Source organism: Lates calcarifer, linkage group LG20, assembly GCF_001640805.2.
Source record: "Lates calcarifer isolate ASB-BC8 linkage group LG20, TLL_Latcal_v3, whole genome shotgun sequence".
Lineage (NCBI taxonomy): Eukaryota > Metazoa > Chordata > Actinopteri > Centropomidae > Lates > Lates calcarifer.
The window spans coordinates 21,804,307-21,826,751 of NC_066852.1; the positions used below are offsets into that span (position 1 = coordinate 21,804,307).

At 42.4% G+C, this 22,445-nt stretch overlaps 2 protein-coding genes and 1 long non-coding RNA gene across 4 annotated transcripts; 2 read left to right on the forward strand and 1 right to left on the reverse strand.

Annotated features, from left to right (window-relative positions):
* Positions 1-5: 5 nt before the first annotated feature.
* On the forward strand, positions 6-17,498 carry mis18a (MIS18 kinetochore protein A). 2 transcript variants are annotated; one of them, XM_018692385.2, is made up of 6 exons: positions 6-368; positions 453-519; positions 1,021-1,143; positions 1,376-1,478; positions 4,615-4,720; positions 17,480-17,498. In XM_018692385.2, the coding sequence occupies exons 1-5, from the start codon at positions 134-136 to the stop codon at positions 4,672-4,674; spliced, it is 588 nt and encodes a 195-aa protein (XP_018547901.1). In that variant the 5' UTR covers positions 6-133; the 3' UTR covers positions 4,675-4,720; positions 17,480-17,498. The 2 variants fall into 2 exon arrangements, with proteins under 2 accessions (XP_018547901.1, XP_018547898.1); XM_018692382.1 differs by lacking the exon at positions 17,480-17,498 and having other exon boundaries at positions 4,615-5,445.
* On the reverse strand, positions 10,202-21,660 carry hunk (hormonally up-regulated Neu-associated kinase). Its single transcript, XM_018692381.2, has 9 exons — positions 20,725-21,660; positions 17,381-17,673; positions 16,421-16,476; positions 15,877-16,012; positions 15,628-15,755; positions 14,053-14,179; positions 13,758-13,926; positions 13,463-13,625; positions 10,202-12,576 (listed from the first exon to the last, which is right to left on the reverse strand). The coding sequence occupies exons 1-9, from the start codon at positions 20,962-20,964 to the stop codon at positions 11,828-11,830; spliced, it is 2,061 nt and encodes a 686-aa protein (XP_018547897.1). The 5' UTR covers positions 20,965-21,660; the 3' UTR covers positions 10,202-11,827.
* On the forward strand, positions 17,592-20,714 carry LOC127143693 (uncharacterized). The gene is made up of 3 exons (XR_007815277.1): positions 17,592-17,716; positions 18,687-18,796; positions 20,002-20,714. It is a non-coding gene; the product is annotated as an uncharacterized LOC127143693 (long non-coding RNA).
* Positions 21,661-22,445: the final 785 nt, after the last annotated feature.

Below are 22,445 nucleotides of genomic sequence, written 5' to 3' on the forward strand. Positions count from 1 at the left end.
CATTTGGCTTGCCGTTCACACAAATACATCGAGGTGGAGAGACGAAGACGGAAGTACACGGAAGTGAAAACTCACTGTCAACCAACCGCCCGCCAAAGTTTGAAACAGGCTTGTTTGGGAGAACCTCGTAAAGATGGCGTTGAGAGAAAAGTCGGCACAACACCGACAGAAAAGTGTAAATACGACGTTTGAAGCGTCCAGCATAAACTCTTCCACTGTCGAGGAGAAGCTGTTTGGCCATGCAGGAGAGGACGAGGACGGTGACGACGGGCCTGTGGTCTTCATCTGCGGGAAGTGCAAGTTACCTGTTGGGGATTCACTGTCCTGGGATGGAAGTGAAGACGGCCAAAACCAAATTAGACTGAAGCGTGAGTCTGGGTTTTCTGGGTTATCTTGGGGCTTGACCTCCACTGTACATTGCATTATGTCTGTTTGTGGTGTTTTGGTCGTAGGAGTCACTGACAACGTCTTGGTTGGAGAGGACACTCGACTGTATGAAGCAAGCAAGAAATCTCTCTGGTAAGAGAATCTTGTCCCATACACCTGGTGTTCAGATTACCACAGGATAACACTTCAGTTTACATTATCACCCCAGAAACTCAAATTATCCACTTACTGAGTTTGACTGAATCCCCAGAAAAATGACAGGGTTAATCACATACCTAAATAACTGCCCCCAAAAAAGTTAGGGTATGAAACATGGTTGATTTTGACTTGAGAGATCAGGGTTCATGTCTCATCTCCTAAAAACATTCTACAACTATAACTTAAGCGGTGTAAAGAATCTGCTTTTTGATCTTCATACTAAATGGAAATGAATGGAAACAAACACACTAAGTTTCAGTTGGTTAATCTTAATAGCAGATTTATTACAGGGGAAGCTGTTAGATAACAGAATGCTCAGATGTATTGTTTTTGAAACTGGCTTTTTGTCATGTGCATACATGGAATTAAATTTGTGTCACTGTCTGATTTGGGCTAATCTGTGTTCACTTTATCCTGTAATTTTTACCTCTGCAGTTTGATCACAGATCTCTTCTGTCAAGGATGCAGCTCTGTGCTTGGCATGATTTATGCATCCACTCCTAAGAACCTGGACCACAAGAGATTTGCATTCTGTTTGAACGTAGCAGACATCGACAGGTATGTTCAGGGCCTGCATTATTAGTAGGAATGTTTAAATATACAGGCAGGAATTTACATTTCTTTGAGGTTATTGTTGTACTATTTCTTGTTCTATAAAATGGAATGAAAATAAAAAGTATGTGCAGTTTCACTTCTGTTGAATTTGATTAGTTGTACAGGTGTTAATGGTTCGTCTCATTCCCATACCTGCAGTTAGCACCCTAATATTATACTGTAAATCTTTTTACAGTTATATCCTTGGCTCTGCAAACCAGATGTTGGCAGCAGAGGGCCCCAAAGAGCAGCCGGTCACACTGGAGTACAGAGGCATTGTTGAACAACAGCTGACAGAGGTAAATTACTACTGCTGCTTTCCTTTGTTTGGTTCCTCTGATATTATCTTGCTGTGAGATGAAATGTTTCATCTGCTCAGCAGAGTGTCTGCTATAAAAGCTCACTGCAGTGTTTAACCATGGCTATTTTTCCAAACACAGGCAGAGTTTAGTCCTCAAAACTGTATTACTGATGTGTGAAAATGCTGAAAAATCTGACTCACACATCACACCAGTTACAACAAAAGTAACATTACATTGTGTTGCTGACAGTGAATGTCACATTGCTTACAGGCAGCTCTTTCTAATTGATTATCAGTGCACAGGTTGTACTAATGATGACATCAGCTTAGTTCTGGGAAGCCCTTACTGCTCTGATGGGCAGACTCTTATATCAGACATTACCTCATCTCTCCATCATCCCCTGCAAACAGATTTATTTTATCATGCTGTTTTAGGTTAGGTTAAAATAAAGAAGTATAATTTCTGCAGGATTCAATGTTGGCATCCAGATCTGTTTTTATTAATACATTTATGTATATTTCACCTATTTTTTCTTGTTTAATCAGTACATTTTAAAGTGTCACATTAGTATTATTAATATAAAAATCTAGAGGGAGCTTGATTTATTTTTCATGGGAAAAGTGTGGTGAATCCCGAAGTTATTCTAGATCATCCTTTGTTTAAAAAATACCCATAAAACCCCAAATTGGCCAGTAGGTGGCAACAGCATGCAGGAGTACCTGCCAGCCCTCCCACTCTCTTGGACCAGGGACAATAGATGTGAAGGGGAGCATGTTGAGGAATCTTTGTTGGAGGAAAAACATGTTTTGATCACGTAGCGTCTTTGTCATTATAGCTGCATGTATGTATGGTATTTTGTTTTACTTGGCAGTGGTCCACTTCCTGCAGGTGATAACTGATCCATTCTACTATGAGATATTATCAATTCAATGATTGAATTTTGAAACAGGTTTTTTTGGTTATCACACATGGAGATAAAAAAACACAGAACATTAAAAGTACTTTCAAGCCCTTATAGAGACTTCATGTCTCTGTGTTTTAGCACACAAGGTAGCATGTAATTATTCTGTCCCTGACTTCCCATGTATAATTATCTCTTCTCCTCTGTTCCACTTTTATGACTAACCACAATAAATACATTTCTAAATTAATCGACTCTTCAGCTTATCTCATGTGATAGTGTTGCTATGCCATGTGTCACTCAACAAAGGGCTTCATACAGGCACCATATAATGAAGTGAATAGGCTCGCCTCATATTATCTTAATATGTAGGTTATGTTAATATGTAGGTTACCACTTAAATCCACCTTGTCATTGGCTGTGTTTAGTCTCAGTGTGAGTAGTCTGGAGATTGTATTAATTTTAGTTGATCTTATAACCATCGCTCATCGTAAGCCATTGCTGCATTGTAACAAGATTAAAAAGGCCTTTGACAGGGTCAAGAACTTAACTTTCCTTCAATGGCTTATCACATTAAGGCTTTTTCACTGAGAAGTCCAGCTCTAATTACTTTTCATCAGCACTGTGTTTTAGTTTGTGCCCAAAGCTACTTTGCCAGTGTCAGTTTCCTTTGTAAGAGTGGTAGGTATTGAAATTCAACACTTGTTGATGCTCTCTAAAATATTTCTGTAGCAGCAAGTATCAAAAGCAGTTGTTCAGACTGTATTTTCCAAGTTTTATACTGTATTTCATTTAGGCAACATTCTTGACAATATAACATACATTCAGCATTTGAGAAGTTTGGTTTCTTTTTAATGATAAAATCACAAGTAGAAAATGAAATATAAAAATGTGTATATTTGCATATTTGTGTAAAGCAACACAATGTAACTCTGCCTCTGCAGCAATGAATGGTGATTAATTCTGTTGAGCTCCGAGTCGGAGCAGTTACACGGTTTTCTTGTACAGAAAACAAAGACTATCAATGTCTTGACTGAAGCACACTGACTGTCAAACTGTGTATTTTCCTCATGATCCCCGGCTTCCAGAGTCAGAAATACACCAAACTCTGTTTATACTTCTTGGTATTCTCAAAGTTTCCTCGCTGGATGTCTGAGATGAACACTGGCTTTTAATGATTTCTTAATTATTTTAACTGGTCTACAGTGCAGCATTACTCTTGAACTTGCAGGGCCTAATTCCAGCAGTTTAAGCCACTGACTATCACTCAGTTACACACCTGGTATGGGAGATCGTACCTGCTCGCTAAAGTTACATAGTGCATGAACAGCCGTTCAGCATGCAGAGTGGAATGGCAGAGGCGTTCTCCCTGTTACCAATCAGTGTACCATCAAAATGATTTTACAGCTGTTACTTTAAGTAAAATAGTTGCGTAATGTTGATTTAAGATACAAATTAAGCGAAAACACAGCACCACAAATGTGAAGATTTTCTGCTTTCCCCGGTTTAAAAAGCGGTGAATTGAATATTTAAGGTTTTGGATGGTTGGTTGGGCAAAATATGCATTTGGAAGATGTCATTTTAGGCTACTGTTTTATACACCAGGGGATTAATCAACTATAAAAATACTTGACAGATTGAGATGAAAATAATCATAGTTGCAGCCCTACTTCTTTTGTTAAATGAAAGGGTTTTGTAGGAAATTATTTTGGTTTCTGCTGTCACCAGTGATAAAATTCCAGATGATACCCCGCCCCAAGTGGTACATACGTACTCTTTGTCCTCAGCTATACTGTATCTGATGGTGATGCTCATCAACTGTGCCGCCAGTGTTAATGTATTCTGTCTGTCTGTCTGACTTGTAGACACTTGTTTGGGTTTTCCATCACATACACTCACTGACCTGCCCCCACCCTCACCCCTCACCCCCCAACCTTCATACCCATCCATCCCCGACCACTTCCCCTCTGGGTTTTGTCATTCTCCCTCCTTGTCCCCTTTTTTAAATTATCTTTACTCCTCCCCTCTTTCTTCTCCACTGCTTCCTGCTGCTCCCCTCATTTCCCACCTGTCCAATTTTCTCCTTCGCTTCTTCCCCGTTCGGACTCTCCCATATCCCACCCGTTCCATCCCCGCTCTCTCTGCTCATTTATTTCTGCTATTCTGCCTTCTCTGTTCATCTACACATCCCAGCACCACTGAAAATCTACCTCTTCTCAAAACCCTTCCCAGATGAAAATGCTGGTCATGTCCATGGCACAGAGGCTGGAGGAGATCGAAGCCGGCCTTTAGGATGGATGTGACGAGATGTGACACTGATGGACGTCAACTTGTCTGGGTGGGTCCTTTGTCCAGGTGTTGAACAGGAGGATTTAATATCCTCACTCCTCACCCTACTTTTTACATCAATGCTTCCTCTAAGTTTCATCTCCAACAGTGTTCCCTCAGTAACACATTTTGTTCTAGTCTCACCTTGTGCACCTACACACACACACATACACATACAGAGTCTCCACTCCGCTTTGTTCCGATTACCGATGGTGAAACAAAGGCTGCCTGCACTTGTAATCAATCATGTTGTCAGCTCGGCTCCTGTGGCTCACAGCACCATCTTCTCTGTGTGTCTCAGTGCAGAGTGAATGTACGCTAAGAGCAGAATGTTTATTTGTGCAGGATTTCATCAGGCAAGCTGCACACTCAGCACAATGCCCTATCGATCGGGCCACTCGAGGCCACACACACTTTTTCTTTGTTCTCCTCGAGCATGGAGCCTTGAAGGCAGACAGAATTGTTGAATATAAGCTTTCAATGGCCAGAACTGAACAACACTGTTTGTATTTAAACAAGGTTTTAACCCTCTTTAATATTGACTGCATCAGTGAGGTAGAATATTGGATGTTTTTCAAATATTGCCTTAAGATGGACAGTAGTTTGCATTTGCTCATTTGTTGTTGTCACATTGACGCCTTGTTGATTTGTTTGTTCACTCTTGTTTCATTTGTCCTCAGTTGTGTACACCTTTTTTGTCTTTTGTATTTTTGTGTAATAAAGCGTTTAACCGGTTCCAAACATGAACAAATTATTTTAATATTCTTAGTTTTACATGAAGGATTCAATCGAAAAAGGCAACTTTAAACTACCAGGATAATCTTTTTAAATGTTTCTGTTTCTCTGACTTTGTGCAGTAAGATTGTTGGGGATCAATGGCTCATCCTGCTTTGTCTCTAATTAGAAGTATCTCTTGGATTTAAGAGTTAAACAGCAAGTTTAAGGTCTTTTGGGTTCAGAGGGGGGTTGATTACATATAAATGCGCTTGTTTGTTTACCAACTGACCTCTAATGTGCCTAGCAACACTTTCTACTAAGATGGGAAAGAAGCTACATGCTGTACCGCTTGCCCTCCCTCACCCACGAGGTTTCATCAGCCTCACAGAACAACAACAGTTAGAAACGGCCAACCAGCACGCTGTATCCAAGGGCAGGTTGCGATGGCAACTGGGAGCACGTGCTATGCTGAGTGCCTGTTGCCATCTCGTCATCATGCTCACTGCCGGAGGAACAGCCAGCCAGCTCGTTGGCCGGCACGTCTGTCAACAGACGTTATCCCCCGCTCATACTTAGACACATACACGGGGGGAGGAGTCCTGAACTCCCCCCCCGCCCCTGCACCCTAATCTCTGTGTGATGTTTTTCTCTCTGCTAACCCCACCCTCGCCCTTCTTTCTCCCTCCCCCCTCCCTCTAAGTCTCCCCTCCCTCAACTGCTGGGAAAAAAAAGTCAAAACAACAACAAACAAGCCGCATGGTGTTTTGTTGTTTCTGGTGGTGTTGGTGGTGGGTGGTATTGTTGTCTTTGTCTGGTCCTCGCTTAAGGATGAGGTGCCCGCATGCATCCTGCACAGAATGTGGATGATGTAAGCCAGTCGGCTCTCCAGATGTGCGCCGTTACTTCCTACAACAGACTCATTTTGGAGAATGTATCCCAAATTGTTTGTTGTTCCATTCAGAGCAAGAAAGCTTAAGGCTCGTAGCTGTGTTTGAAGTCAGCGTCACTGTGAATGGCCTCTGAACTCATTTGGCTGTTTTATATATAGACATGGTGTTGCTGGATGCATTGCACTGCTGAGTGCAATTATTGCACCGGTTTCACCCCATTCACCCCTTAAGTCTCAACCAATCATTACCACCCAAGCCAAGACCAACACAGAAACACACACACAAACACACATGCATCAGTCAGTACATCTACGCACATTCTACAAGCACTCAGGGACAAAGGATGAATAATGCAGAGGTAGTGTCTGAGTGAAAGTCGCCTCCCCTCTTTCCCTCCTTTTCACCTTCCCTAAGCAATAAGGAAGCAATGTTGCCATGGAGGCAATGAAGCCTCTGCACGCCATCAGCCAATTACAGCCTTCCCTGTGTGAAACACCAGACCAATGGCTGTTGGGACTGATGCTGCTGTTGCCACAGACACTGAGATCCTATTGGCTGAGCTCTGCTCTTTGATTGAATTTCTGATCTTGTTTTTGAGAGAAAAAAATATCTCAAGGAGTGCCACCTGTGTGCCAACTTACAAAATATGTTTTTTTTATTCCATGAAATGAAAAGGATTACTCATGAGAGTGAAAATGTTTCTTATTTAGGGGCTTAAGAGAACTAAAGTCAGTGCCTTTTCTGGCTCTGTAATAAAGTAAACAAGGAGGAAAGTTATTCCTTTCTGACAGAAGGTGCATTCTGAGGTGTGTGTGTGTGTGTGTGTGTCTGAGCTTTTGACAATTAAAATGGGAGCAACCACCTCATTTCAGTACCAACTCTAATCAGTTATTAGTATTTAATTTCAATTTTCTGCTTTCCCGTCATATTATTTGGTTATCCCCTGACAAAAGAGCCACACCCCACCAGTTGCTCATTGCTTGCTTATGACCAAATCTCAGTTTGACTCTTTATTTTCCACAGCACCATCCAACTAACCGCTCCACTGTGTTTCGTTACTGCAGTAATGTCAAATTTCAGCAACAGTTAATTCAAATGTCTTTTTTTTGTTAGAATAAACAATTTTTACATGGTGTTTTTATGTAATTAATATTCATACTTCTTATAATTCAGAGAATATGTCAAGTAAAAATGTTTAATTTTCCTTATTTCTGTTTTATAATGTGACAAAATAATTTAGAAACAAAAGAAAAACAACCCATATTTAGAAGACAATCCAACTGATTTTTGACTGGGTCGCCACTTTTCCTTACACGGCTGGTTGTTCAACATATGGTCAGCATTAAAAATCTCTTTTTTAGATCTGAAGTCATTAAGAAAGTCTGTTGTCATCTTTGTCTTTGTGTCTCACAGGCTGGACAAAAGGTCAATTAGTAAACCCCCTCATCTGGAGGTGAAATTTCCCAAATTAATCCCAAGAATCAGTGGTTGTAAGATGATCTTGGTGTCAAGAGCATTTGGGAAACTTAGCCTTGCCACAGCCTCCTTGTTTCACTAATCACCTTCATCTGTGTCTGTGATCGGACGGGATGGCCGGCCACAGTCAGCGGCTCGTCTGACGGCATAACCCAAATCCCCTCTGAGTGCTCAAAGCCTCCTACTTCATTAGAAACATCTGCTTGTTTATTTCCCCCCACGTCTTTGTGTACACCGGCGTCTGCTAGGTAGTCTGGCTGTCTCTCACTCTCTCCTCCTTGTCCTCTGCGTGTGTGAGAGCTGCTGAGGAAAGCAGTATCCGGTTTGTAATGGACCAGGATGCTCATGTGTAGTCCGTGTGTGTGAACATCCCCGGTGTCCGTCACTGTGCAGCAGGTTAATCGTCTGTTTTTCTCAGACACAAAGGCTCGTCCCGTTGCCAGTGACACCCTGGTGTGAGTGTGTGTGCGCGTATATGTGATGAGTAGGGGGCTAAAAACAGGATTAATGTCATCAGGATCTAAGCCTGAACAGATTGACAGAAACAAAGTCCTGCTGGACATTAAGTGGTCAGTTTGGCTTCACATTAAAGTGATTTGAATATTTAAAAATTTAAAACTTTTTTTTCCTTAATGGCAGTTAACAGGCACTTAGGGGCATCTATGAATTCCATCACTCAGGTTATCTGTTCTCGAATACAACAAATATAAAGTTGTTTTAAAGATGTATTTGTTTTTGTTATTCTACCTAAGCCTTCCTATTTGTCAGGAAAGCCGTAAGTTTTAACTCTGGACAAATTCTCTGACTTGTGGTTTCAGTCTCATCTTGAATATTTCAGAAATCATTCTTGGAGAAACCTGATGTGGCGACTGCTTTTTCACACTTCCCAATATTAGAATATCCCTGATATGATTATGATGAAAAATATCAACTTATTGCCCACCCCTGCTGGGACAGTGTGTGTGGGGGGATGTTTGTTTATCACCCATTTGTCATGGTAACTTGACCTGTTTACACACAGATTAACTTTCAAATAATCAAATAATGTCTGTGTCAAGGAAAATGATTTTTTTGTTCTTTATCTCATCAGTGTGGATTTCATCTACTAATGCCTCCTGAGATAATATATAGATTATCTTGTCTCCACATTCAGAATCCCCCCAGAAAGTCAGTCTGCACTTAGCTTTTTCTTACACTTCCAGTATTGATTCATTTGTCTGATTATTTATTACATCGATAATAAAATTCCATAGTTTAATCTATAAAATTAAGTAGTAGTGAATATGTCCATCACAACTTTAACTTTACTTGTTTTGCCCAAAATTTAAAGATATGAGATTAACACTGATAGCAAATCCCCATGCATAATTAAATTAAACAATTATTTGTAAAAATGACCACGGATCAATTTTCTGCTCTGTGACAGTTGTGTTCAACAGTTACCACATCTGGTATCACCTATCTGATGTGTGTCTTAAAACATAATAATCAGTGGAGAGACAAATCACAAGAAGTGTTGTCTAGATGCTCCACTCTGTCCGTATTTTGTGCACACATCTACTACAGGTGTCACCAGAGCAGCAGTAAACACATACAGGTATTACCCGTTCATGCCCCTGTAGTCTACTCTATGCTTTCTCTCAGTGCTGTGGTTAGGCCAAAGTATTCATGGCCACCGCCTGTTTGCCTTGACTGCCTGCGGATTTTGACTAACCGTCCGCCTGTCTTTGATAAACAAAAGGCTCCGGCTCTAATGCATTTTAGAGCCGCTCTTGCCCCTCGGCTTTTATCAGCTTAGCCACGCCGATTTAATCGGACAGCCCCTGTTTGTGTTGTCCAGTGCGGGTGCGTGTTTGTCTCAGAGCTCCGGTGATCCCCCGTCTTTGTCTCGTCAGGGCAGTGTCACCCAAAGAGGTTTATGGTGGGGACGGGGGAGCCACAGCTGAGTAGATTAGTGTCTACAGTGTGTATGTGCATTTATGAGTGAAGAGGGAGGGGTGTAGTGTGTGTGTCCTACAGATCCTTCAGCTGTTGGCAAGGGTGTGTTTTTCTTTTTTTACCCACCACAGGTGTCTTGTGGGAAATGTATATGGTATGTGAGACAAGTGGCACATTGAGGTTGTAAAGCTGCAGAGAAGCCAATTTACATTAAATCTTCCTGGAGCTGGGAGCTTTAGGAATAAATTATATGCCTTAGGCACTGTGTAAATTATACATAAATTATCAAGAGTGCTGGATTCTGTGGATTATTGTGGAATTACTTACTTAATTACTGTAATTTAAATGAATTAAGTCCATAATTTTTCAGCTAATAAAAGAAAGTTGTATATTGATATGTGTACCAAGTGCAAAAATGATGGCAGACAGTAGGCAGGTGCATTTGAAAGACCAGACAGACACATAATGGATTTGGTATAAATATTTAAAATACTTTATACAGCATAGAAATCTCTTGACACTCAAAACAAAACCATCCATTACAAAATCTTATAAAAGACCCCCGAGTCTGTATCAATCTCAGTATCAACCAGAAAAAAAGGTACAAAGACGTAATTTCAAATGTTGACAGTACAGTTCGACTCATGAAACATTGCATGCAACTTTTCATTTGGACAGGAAGAGATTCTACAGTATCTTAACAGTAAGAAGCCTTATGTGCCTGTGGAAGCCTTTTCTTAGAGTCAAATAGTTTTATGAAGCTACTAAAATGCAACAATTGTCGGCTCAATAAATGTTTCGAGAATCCCTTCATACAGAACGGTGAAAGTGACAGGAACACAGGAGCCGTACTGTTATTTACAAGCACAATTTTCACATCACTCTCAGAGAGCGCTTGGCAAATACTCGTCATTGCAGTTAACACTTAAGACTATTGCACAAACTACAGCATTAAGACAAAAGGAAGTGAAGTATTTTCATAGGTGTTACGTGATCCTGGTAGCTGTTCTTCCCACTTTCATACCCTCAGCCTTTTGGCGAGGTTGATCAGTTTCATAAGGCCTTCGATGCTCTATTTTTTATCTTTTCTTTTCTTTTTTTTTTTTCAAAACTGACTATGAATAGGCAAATCTAGCTGTGAGAAAGTCATAGCTAAGACTTTTACAGTGTGAGTTTCCCTGTGGATCAAAGAGGTGATGTAACACTTGTATATAAAAAGTTATAGCTGTGAATTATTATCAGTGTTGAGAGGTGGTTTATGAGAACTCTATGAAAAAGTAAGAGCATGTTTCTACTCTTGGTACCTACTTCTATTTCAGTGTGTTCTAATGGCACTAACACACAGACACTGCAACACTGTGGTAAAATCCACACAAGCATGTCACAATCGACTGCTGTGGTACGTTAATGTATGAATAATGCAGTGAGGTAAAAGATGGTAAACACCGTTGTTACTATAGGTTTTGGTTTTCAAGAATAGTGCAGTGAGCTTTCTCCATCCAGCCAGCATTGAGGATACAGTGCCAGCTGGCTGGAAGTCAGTGGGTATCTTAAGAGAGTTTTCACAGAGACAAAACATTTACACATGTAAATCAGGGTTAGGGTAAGAGTTGGGGTCTGTTAGCTGGTGTGAATCAGTCTGCGGCTCGATTAGTAACCAGTTACAGGAATATTACATAAGAGAGTACCTCTTAACTCAGTCTATAATACAGTGTGTATGCGCATGTGTGTACACCTTGCTTACAAGGCTTGTATTACATGATGTCCCATGTCCACTCCGTATCTGGGACACCGCAAGGTTTAGTCATTGCTCTGGGATCTGTTTCAAATCTCATCTTCTCAGTGTCACCACCTCTTATTACATAACCGGAGCAGTAATGAGAGCTAAATTATTATATACCCTCACTCTTACCCCTTTTGTTCTCTTTTTTTTTAATATTCAGAGGATTAAGTTTGTCATGAAAAGTGGCTCAGTCGCAATAAAGGGACAGTTCACAGTTAAAAAGGCCGCTCTGGAGGACCTCTCCAACTTAAAATGTTGAGAGGGGCCTTGAGTTCAGTCTATCTTTTGTTCATTTTCTTTCGTCTTGTACCCCTCAGCAGAGGGTCTTGAGTGCACCTGAAGCACAGAGGAGAGTCTGCATGGGGTAGGGAGGTGGTGACACCACTTCCTCAACAACTTGCTCTGGCCGGAAGGTGAACGGCTGCAGCTGCACCTTCTTCTTTAGGATCTGTCCTATTCCCATAGAAGGGAACTTGCTCCGGTGAGTCGGGCTGTCGGGATCACTGCTGCCGCTGTTGGAAGGAGGACTGAATGCTGAGGTGGGGTTGAGGGGACTAAAGGCGGACTTTGGAGGGCTGAATGCTGAGCTGCCTGGAGGGCTTCCTATGGTGCTGGGGGGGCTGCCACTGGTGTCAGAAGAACCGCACCAATCTGATGAGATGCTCTTCTTAGGCTGCGGGTTGACAATTAGGACGGGAGGGCTGGGGATTGTGGCCTTTTTCAAGTAAGAGGAATCAGGCTGGAAGGCAGAGACGTGTCGGGGCGGGGACAGAGTACCGTTGGTCAGCTTGTACCAGGGCGAAGCAGGGGTGTCTTCAATTTGCTCAGCTTTGGAGAGGGAGCCGAAGGAGTGCATGCCAATTGGTGATGGCGCTGGTGGCGCGGGAATGTTGTGTTCTGGGCTTGTGTTGACTTGCGGGAGGGTGGCCAGTCGTCTTCGTTGCTGAGGGGTGTTGGGAAAGAGTGGGTGAATCTCCAGATACTCCATGGAAGAGGAAGCGACAGTGCCCGGTGGCGCCAGAGGTGAATTACGATGGCCGCCAGTTATGGCACGCAATAGACCTGAGGAGAAAAGGTGAAGCGTCGTTAACATTTTGGAAATGCAGAATTTTGGTGTTTGCAAAAGAAACATTTGTAATAGTAGTTTTTGCTCAACTTGCTGCAGATACGACTGAAACAATGGTTGAGAACTGCAGCTTCTTTGAATACTTTTGTCTGAGTGCCCTAAATGCAAACATCTGACAGCATGTAACAACCAGGTGTAAAGGTACAATCTGTTCTGATTTAAACCTTGTCACAACCAGCCCGTCTTGACATGCTGGATCTGGAACAGCCAATGGGCTTTCTCTTTTGCACTTCCAGTCAAATGAGGGGAGGTAAAGGAGTTTAGGCTGCTTAGCTGTGCCCCCAGGTCATTGTCTGTCACATGAAATCTATTCTTTAGGGAGTGTTATCTAACACACTCCAATTATCTATCACTCTTTGTTGACAGTACCAGGCATAGTTTGAAAGGAATTTATTTAATGAATGCTGCTGTATTGTTATATGCAAATCAGTTTCATGCCTAGTCAAATACTTACTTCTGTTCTGAACTTTCTCAATCAAAAAGGTAAATTAAATTAAATTAAAGTGTTTGTGTGTTTGCCCAGGATTGATTGGCAACTTGTCCAAGATGTTTCTTCCCAGATGAATGGATGGGTGGATGGATGGATGGATGGATGGAAGGAGGGGTGGATGGATGGATGGAGGGATGGACGGATGACTGGGTAACTATGTGTGTGTGAAACAGGTCGTTGATGTACAAGAACATGCATGCTCAGTCAACCTACCCTGTATGAAAGGTACATAAAATAGATAAAGTAAATAACTTGAGATTTTTTTGAACAAAGATACTGAATCTTATTATCTTTTAGTAAATTTTTTTGTAGTACATCAAACAAATTCTCACCTGTCCTGTGTTTCTTCTCCTTGCTGGGCCCCTTGCTTACGGCCAGGTAGACGGGCGTCTGCTTGGGGGGGATGGTGAGCTTGTCGACGTGCTTTCTCCACTGGGTCTGGAAGTATTCGTTTTTCTGCTTTTCTCCTTTCTTCTTCTCCTGGAACTGCATCTCCTAAACAGATACAACAAACCACACATTATTACAACAGCCCTCGGCTTTTTGACATACCTGTTGTGTAACCTTGCTAACCTTTCTAGATACAGAAATTTAATTATGGTGTCATGAACTCTCCACCCCTCTTACCCTGTACTCCTTCGAAAGTCGCTTCATTTTCTTGTTGAGGAGGAAGTAGACAGCCAGAGTGTGGCAAGCCCGGTTGGTGAGGACAGCACTCAGCACCTCGCTATGCTTGTACCCCATTTTCTCCGTCATGTGCAACAACACTGTGTGGTTTATTTCCTCAATGTGGATCCTTAATGCAGAGAAAGAAAGTTAATGCTTTTGATGCTTTAAAATGGAAAGTTAGCAAAGAAACGATTCAGAAAACAACATACACAGCTTCAAAATACAAAAACATTTCAAATGTGTGTGAGCCTACCTGTTGAGGTATGGCGCCCCTGTGTTCTTGTTGGCCAGCTGCAGCCAGGAGTCCGCCATCACCTGATGGATATTTGGACGCTTGTTGGGATCTGGCTCAAGAAGTTTCTTCAGAAGACAGATGGCAGCTGAGACAGAGAGGGGGAGAATAAATATTCATACACTGCCACCGACATTCCACTCACATAACTTAGTACAGAAAATTGTCCAATACTGAAACTTGGTTAACAATAGATATTGCCTCATTTCAACAAGAAAAACCACTGATGACCATTTCCGATGATTAGTTGGGACACATGTCTTGACACATGCATATTCTCACTAAACACAAACTCATCCTTGTCTGCTCTCAGCCTCATTATTAAATGAGACAGATGACAGATGAGACAGATGAGAAGCCATATCTGTGTCATTAGCTTGATTAACAGGTTCTTACGCAAGTAGGTTAAGCCCTCCCTTACTTTGCATTTTAGAGAATAACACTGTTGTAACATGCTGAGGAGGAGCAAACGTGGTATGTATGTCACTTAGAGTATGTATTGTTCTCAAATTTTAATCGCTCTTTCGAAGTTTGTTCTTTTACTACTGCAGTTTGGGCAAGAAAAGGTACAAAAGGCATTTCACTATGCACTGTACTGTGTATAGGTGTGCATGTGACAAATACTGCTTCCAGGGAAGTGAATCACACTTTGGCGTTCCCGTACTTATGTTTTTTCCTACTTATTTCGTCACATTGCTTCACTGGAAAAAACGTATCCTAGTTCTAGTCAAACAGTGTCTAGTAACTACGATTAGTAGGAGGGCTTTTTTAAAAGCCTACAAAACAGCCTGAGGAACTCAGTACCATAAAAAACCAGAAAACATTGTCATAAACATTTTTGATGCACTGCCAGCGTCTTCTCTTTAACTGCTGATCAATCACAAAGGTTGGAAATGGCTCGTTAATAACAAACACGACAGTTTGTTTGGTACACCTGTTTACCTGAGCTCTACCATCACATTCCCTTTATGCACTTTGACCACTCACATGTTTTTTACAGTGTTTGTTTCCCTCTGAGAACGTAGATAAACTTGAATTTCTACTAAGGCAGCCAAGCTTATTCGTGAGACGTACTTTTTTGTTGTTTTTTTCAATCTTTTTTAGTTGGGTGACATTTAAAAACAGCTTCAATATTCTGAAACCAGACTAGACTTCTGCAGACCTTGTTCATTAAGGGACAGTCTGCCAGTTGGATAGCCAGACAAAAAGCTCAACAATGCTAATAAGGCAGCGGGGGCTTTTTCATGAGTGATTTTCACAGAATCTGCTGTATATTTACACTCACAAAAAGCTACTGACAGAGCAGCAGCTTATCTATGCATTTCAATCTGCCTTCCTTGTGTGTGTTGGCAGACGTTGGGATTCACATCATTGCAAATGTCAGCATTCCTTCATTTTCTCATGTGTGGTCATAACCTTTCCACAGACACACACACATCATGCTCATATACAGGAGTGCGCTGTATACAAGTTGATGGATTCATAGGAACACAAAGTTATCTATGATTACTAATTATCTGTTCATCCATTAATTACCTGTAGAGAGGGAGGGAGGTAGAGGGTTCATCTCCTTGTCTACCATCTTCTGGTGCAGGGCTCGGAGACTGAAGGGCTCCACCGTGAATGGGAGAGTCCCAGTCAACATCGCATACATGTTCACGCCACTGATAAGACCAAAAAATATCCACTTTAGGCCTGGGTGCACTCATTAATCAAACACATGTATTTAAATATGCTGATATTTGACAACAGCTGATTCAGAAAGACAGAGGAGAGTACACTCACATGGACCAGACGTCCACCTTCGGCCCGTACTTCTTCCTGGAGAGCAGCTCGGGGGCTGCATAAGCCGGGCTTCCACACTGGGTGCTGAATGGGTCTGAGTATCCCAAGATGCCAGCACAGTTACTGAGGCCAAAGTCTGAGGGACAGACAGAGGAGGTGGGGTGAGTGTTGTTTCTGGGTTTATTACTGCCTTTTCAGCTCACCCGTTAAACAAGTCGCCTCGTCACAGCGTTACACACACAAACAGAAGCAGATTAGCACTATGGTGAGAGCTTGTATGGGGTTTAACAGAATATTTAATTGCTCTTAGCCCCTCACCACATGTGGGACACTGTGACACTCTGCTCCAACTGAGTAAATCTCTTTATTTTTACTGTAAAGTAATCAGCATCAAACGCCTGTCTTTTATTATTACCTGCTAATAGTGTGCTGTGGGATTTTTTTTAATATGTGAATGAGTTTATGAAATTGTGTGTGCACTGAACAAGGAGAAGAAACAGATTTGTGGTGAGTTGGACACTAAATGTAAGTGCTTCTGAGTTACCTATGAGCTTGATGTTGTCCTGTTCATCTAACAGGAGGTTTTCTATCTTCAGATCCCTGTAAGACAAAGAGAAAGAGGAGTTGTCAGTGCCAGCACAGTGCCATTGTTTACATTAGATAACTTATCTTAGCTGTTCATCATACAATGCACAAGCAGGAGAAGTCAGTGGGGACCCCCCGCCCCCTGTCCCAACCTGACCCCACAATCCCCGACACATACATACATAACCCTCCCAATGTGGGTCACGCTGGCTGATTTTCAGGGTCTATTGTGTGCCTCCAGATCCCCTCCTCAGTCTTAGAAATCCTGTTATACAGTTATCTACACAGGCCATCTCACCATAGATGGAAATTTAGTTCCCAGGCTCCGAGCCACAAAGAAATGAATATTTCTGGGAAGCGCTTTGTGAATATCTATATCTGTATATCTGAAATTTGATTTAGAGATGCAGTTTATGTGTTGTTTTTCTTAAATCAAATCAAACATTTTATCAAAAGATGTAATATATTTGCAGGAGAGATGCACTGGAATGACTGATAATACAGTTACTGTATAGTACGTGGAAAGCCAGCTGTTTTAGTTTTTTTTTTTTTACTAAATCGTATTTGTTTTTTAAGAAATTCTTAGCAGTTCTTTGGGAAACCTCTTAAATCATCTCACTGCAATTATTGAGCAGACAGATCTAGTTATTTATGGATTAACAGTAATGTGCACAATGAGGACTTAACCCACACTTTAAGAAAGAGGATCATGTCTGACTGAGAGATCTTAAAGTCAGCTTTAACCCATAAACAGCACAAAGCTCTCTAAGCTATGGATGGTAAACTCAATATTTTCTAAACATTTAAATTCAGCTTGTGTTTACAAGCGATCAGTGTATGTGTTACTCTTTTTTTTTCTTTCTCGTTGTATTTGTCTGCTTTGTTTTAACCTTTTTTTTTTTTCTTTTTTTAAATTTACCTGTGCACAACACCCGCCCTGTGCAGGTGCTCAACAGCCAGCACCAGCTGGCGGATGTATTTCTGAGTCTCCCTCTCATCCAGGCGTTTCTTGTCATAGATGCGGTTCATGAGGTTCCCGCCAGGGCACAGCTCCATCACCAGGTAGTAGCTGTTCTCCGTCTCCAGGATGTCCAGCAGCTGCGTGATGTTGGGGTGGCGGATCATTTGCTGGATGTGGCCCTCCCTCCGCAAGTTCTTGGTCACATACGAGTCCTTCTTGGCCTTTCGCTTGTCAATCACCTTCACCGCCACCTGGAGAATTTGCGACAGGAGGGAGAGAGAGAAAGAGGATGGGGTGAGGACTTAGCAGCTGAAGTTTGACTCTTAAACACTGCGCTATATGATATTGTGAATAATACCCATGGAGAATAGGGCAATACTGCACTGTTGAGTCTTGGGAGATTTTCAGGGGGTTGCGATGTAACAGGTGATGAGCCTCTCAATCTCCATTGCTGGGTATATAACTCGACACTGACCTCTCCCTCACAGCTGCTCCCTATGTGGGGCAACCCAGGCGCTATAGGGCCTGGAGGCTGCAGTAGGGGGAGGTGTGTGTGAGTGTGAGTGTGTGTGTGTTGGAAGAGTTACTGAACCATCATAAACTAGGGGGGAAAAACAAATGTTACCCTATCTGTTGAGAAGGCGACAAGGCCAAATGGACAATATTCCCCCCATTTGCCACAGAGTTTAGTTGCAGCTAAACACACATGAGAAGCGGTGACAAATGTGGAGCTGAGACTGAGGCGGGATAGATTAGGGTCTGCTCATTTTCTGAAACAGACTTAGACTTAGACTAGACTTTATTGATCTCTTTGGGATGACTCCCTCAGGGAAATTAAGTTTCCTTTAAGAATAGAAGGATAAAAAAATAAAACAATAAACAATAGACTCTTAATAGGATAGAAAAATGCACAGTAAACTTTTATGCACAGTAAACTCTTAGCTAAATATACAAAATATAAATAGAATAAAATAAGAATGAAATAAGATAAATATGGAGAACTGTATATGGCACATTAAGTGGTTAACAGACTCAACAGACTGCAGATATGTTAAGTTTTTTATACTTTAATTGCTCATCCCATCATGCTCTGTCTGTGTTTTCAACTTGCTGAACCCTGCAGAATCTCCTCATAAAAGCCACAGAACATGTCCTCTACCTGAATGACAAACACTTTGCTTCCCTCTATAGTTAATTACATTCAATAACATATCCATCTACTCTATTTCATCCTCTGCCCATGTCTCCTTGTGTCTCCGTCTAGACTGAGTTCAAGAGCGTGGCTACCACACACAGCAAATCATCTCAAGGAGAGCACACAGACATGGAAAGGCATGACCAGTGAAACTAATCACCATATCCATTAATGAAATGGTGAGGGCCAAAGTGGTTGTGTGTGTGTGTGTGTGTGTCCTCTTTCTTCTGTCCTTCAGCTTGTCTTTCTCTTTTACTTTCGTCCTTTCATCTTTGATAATTGATTCACCTCTAAAAACCTTTTTACAGCTCCTAATTAAACCTGGCTGTATGTGCGTGTGTGTTCACTGAGCCGTCATAATACAGTAATAGATGGCCTGTGCTTACACCAAGCAGCATGGACAAGAGATGGGGTGTGGGGTATGTATGGGGGGATGGGGCACTGTATTTACAGTAGGCTGGTCTATATGAGGAGAGGGGAGGGGTTGGGGATATGGAGGGGGGGAGGGGTGCAACCCAGCCAGGGGGCTTCTGGGGGATTCAGTTGTTTATCAGGCGCCCCTCAGACAGAAAAGGGGGGAGGCTGGGAAGGAGAAGGGGGAGGGGGGGTATGGAGGGGAAAGTGGGTTACAGACATCAAAAACACATCCATATGACCTCGTCAGACCCTGACCGTAGTGACAGCACCACCTCTCCTCACTTTCATACCCCCCCCCCCCACACACACACAGTCTTTCTCATCCCTTCATCCATACTAACTTTCTAGTGATGCTAAAAAAGGATCTGGGAGTCCTCCTGCATTTCCTTTTCCCCCTGACTACCCTTTTGCTTAAATAAACTCACTGCCCTCCGCTCCCTCCCATCGCCTGTTGGACCCTGCATTTCACTGAATGAGAGAGAGAGAGAGAGCATGTGATGCACTTGGTTTTGAGATTGCCAGTGTTTGCATCATCCTCAAAAAGAGAGTGCGGGGAAGGAGGGATGAGGAGAGGAGCGCTTTCTTCTCTCCTCATAGCAATAGAATGGGAGGGGGGTTAGGATGAGCTAATCATAATAAATTAAATTTGAATTTCAGTGACACAAATGAACATATTCTGTTTTACACATACACAAACAGACAATGGGGTTACATGTAGAAACAGATAGGTAAAAGGGGAGTACTTGTTTTTCCAATATGCAAATGCCCTGGCTGCTCCTCAAAAAAAAAAAAAAAACCCTGGAGAGACAAAGGCAACCAGTGGCCAATGGTTGCCCATATCAAAGCCCTGTGCTGGCGGAATCATAATGAGGCTGGAGCCCCATTTATCAACGACATGATTTCATATGCAAGTAGCAGCTCTGCTCACTCATAGGCCGGGCAATTTTCCTCTGTGTCCCTATCACAGGCTTGCGCGCCCACAGCGGTGAGATCACCATCACCACCAGCAGACAAAGCAGAGCCACAGAGCACACAACTACTTAACCAACACATGTTGGGAGGAAGGACAAGCACCCCTCTCTCTCTCTGTCTCTCTCCCTCTCTCACACACACAAAAAGTAAATATTGTCCCTAGAGCTTGGCTAGAAAACAAGCCCTGCTGTGCATATAGCTGGATTCAGCAGCTGGTGGTGCCTCATGAGCTCATTAACAAAGGCTTCCACTGCAAGCAGGGCTGATCACTTTCCCCGAGGAAGCTGAGGACTGATTTATCAGTGAGACCTGGACTGACACATAATGGACAAGATGTATGGCTAAACTCTTATTAAGAGTAGGTGAGGAGTTCACATGCAGCAGAGAGGAATGTATTTCCAAGCATGAGCATGAGCCAAGTGACAGCTGACACTGCCATGTGAAATGGAATTTAAAACCATATCAGACCCCCCTTATGCAATGTCACTCATTTTAAATGTTAAAATACAGGTTGTTACAGGCTGAGCAAACCCAGATAGTTTTCCTTTTTTAAAGTGTTTTTTCTACCTCAAAAGTTGGATTTTTATTTGAAAATTAGACCTGTAATAACTGTGTTAATTCTTATGATATGTGATATGAGCATGCCAAGACATACAAAACTTATTAAACTTAAAACTCTGTTGCATTTTGCACTTTGTAAACGGCACAGTGTGCTTACCTTCTCCCCGGTCAACGCGTGGAGACCTTCCCTAACTTTGGCGAACGATCCCTCTCCCAGCTTCCTTCCGATCAGATAGTTCCCGACCCGTTTGGTGTGGTAAAAGTTCTTGAGGATGTCCGCCGCAGGACTGCATAGCGAGGCCGGGAGGACGCTCTCGCTCCCGGCACTGTTTGGGGTTTTACCCTCGTATAACGCGTGGCTGTTGTCCACTACCATGTCGCTGTCCGCAACTGGCATCACAGCTCCCTCGCCCAAGTTGTCTCCTTTTAACAAGGGAGAGAAAAAACACGCAGCTCGACTCACGCCCACCCTCCGAGCAGGTATTAAATGCTTAACGTCCGGTAAAGTATGTTAACTCTGTGCGTCTCGCCCCTAATAACAAATTAAGGGAACCGGAGCTTTGCGCCACCTGTTCATCCAAAGCATCTAGTGAGCACACTCAGCAGTTTCCGACACAAGTCTTGGTTAATGTACCAGCTTAGACTGAAAAAATGCCCAACTCAATCATGGAAACTTATTAACTGACGCAACCTGTCTTAATACCCGTGGGTTAAAAAAACTGACTGTGGCTCAGTCAGAGGTAGACTACACTCTACAGCGTCCCCTTCTCCATACATGAGCGCCTCTCGATTAGTCTGTGCGCAGGCAGCGTGTTTTTCCAGTTTGAAGTGACTTTCCCGGTCATCTGGGTGGGCGTTTCTTTCTTAGTGTGAGTGTGAAAAAACACAGATACACACACAGCCCCTAACACTGTGGTGGTGGTAGCGGGGGTAATTTTCAATCCAATCAGGGCAGGCGGGCGGAGCACATGTGAGAACAAGGGGGGACAACTCCGCCCGGTACCGCTGCCTCTATCGTTTCGCATGGTGCGCTCCGACTGTACATGCATGTGAACAAAGAATACATTTATACCCGGAACAGAGAGACAACAACACCATCACTTCAAACATTTAAATTGTATTTGTTAGTTGTTTTTTTTTTGTTGTTGTTGTTTTGTTTTTAATTCCTATAACATAGTGTGTGTTGTGTTTCTGCATTTATCAGGTTTATGGTTTGGGTAGAATTGTGCGTAAAAGATCCAAATCCACACCATGCGCTGTGCACCAGGACATAATTCCTTCATAACACCTGCTTAAAGGTGAACATTTTTTGCGGCAATAAATAATCACAATTGAAAGCTATGATAAATCATATATGAATATCTGTGTGAGTAATGATGTGTTCCTGATAAGACACACCACCGCCATCTAGCTATTGCCAGTTTTCACTGTGCGTGATATTGGTTGTTGCTGAACTTGGAGTTCTGCCAGCAAATTGGCTATAAAGTTGTACTCCAGTATGCCAGCGGCAGACAAAGGAGCAATTTCCACCAAGCTCATTGAGATGTTCATTGGCCTAATTAACATGGCGTTCATCACTCAAAGGAGGACACCTGCAGGGAGGGGCAACAGTTTGAGACACGTTTTTCCTCCTGTATTTGACCGCACCTAATGAAATTTAAAAAACGGCTCTGCAATAGTCAACGTGAAGCTTGTGTTATTTTTATGTCTGTGTTTAAAATGTGTTGATTCGACTCTGTGGTATTTTACGAGGTTGTACTTTGTGGTGTTACTGTATTTAATTGCACAGACAGGTGTGCTGTGCTGTGTTCACTCTGTATCTGGATTCCTAGAGGGAGTGAGAAGAACTGCTACATCTACACATACTGTTGCCTGCTG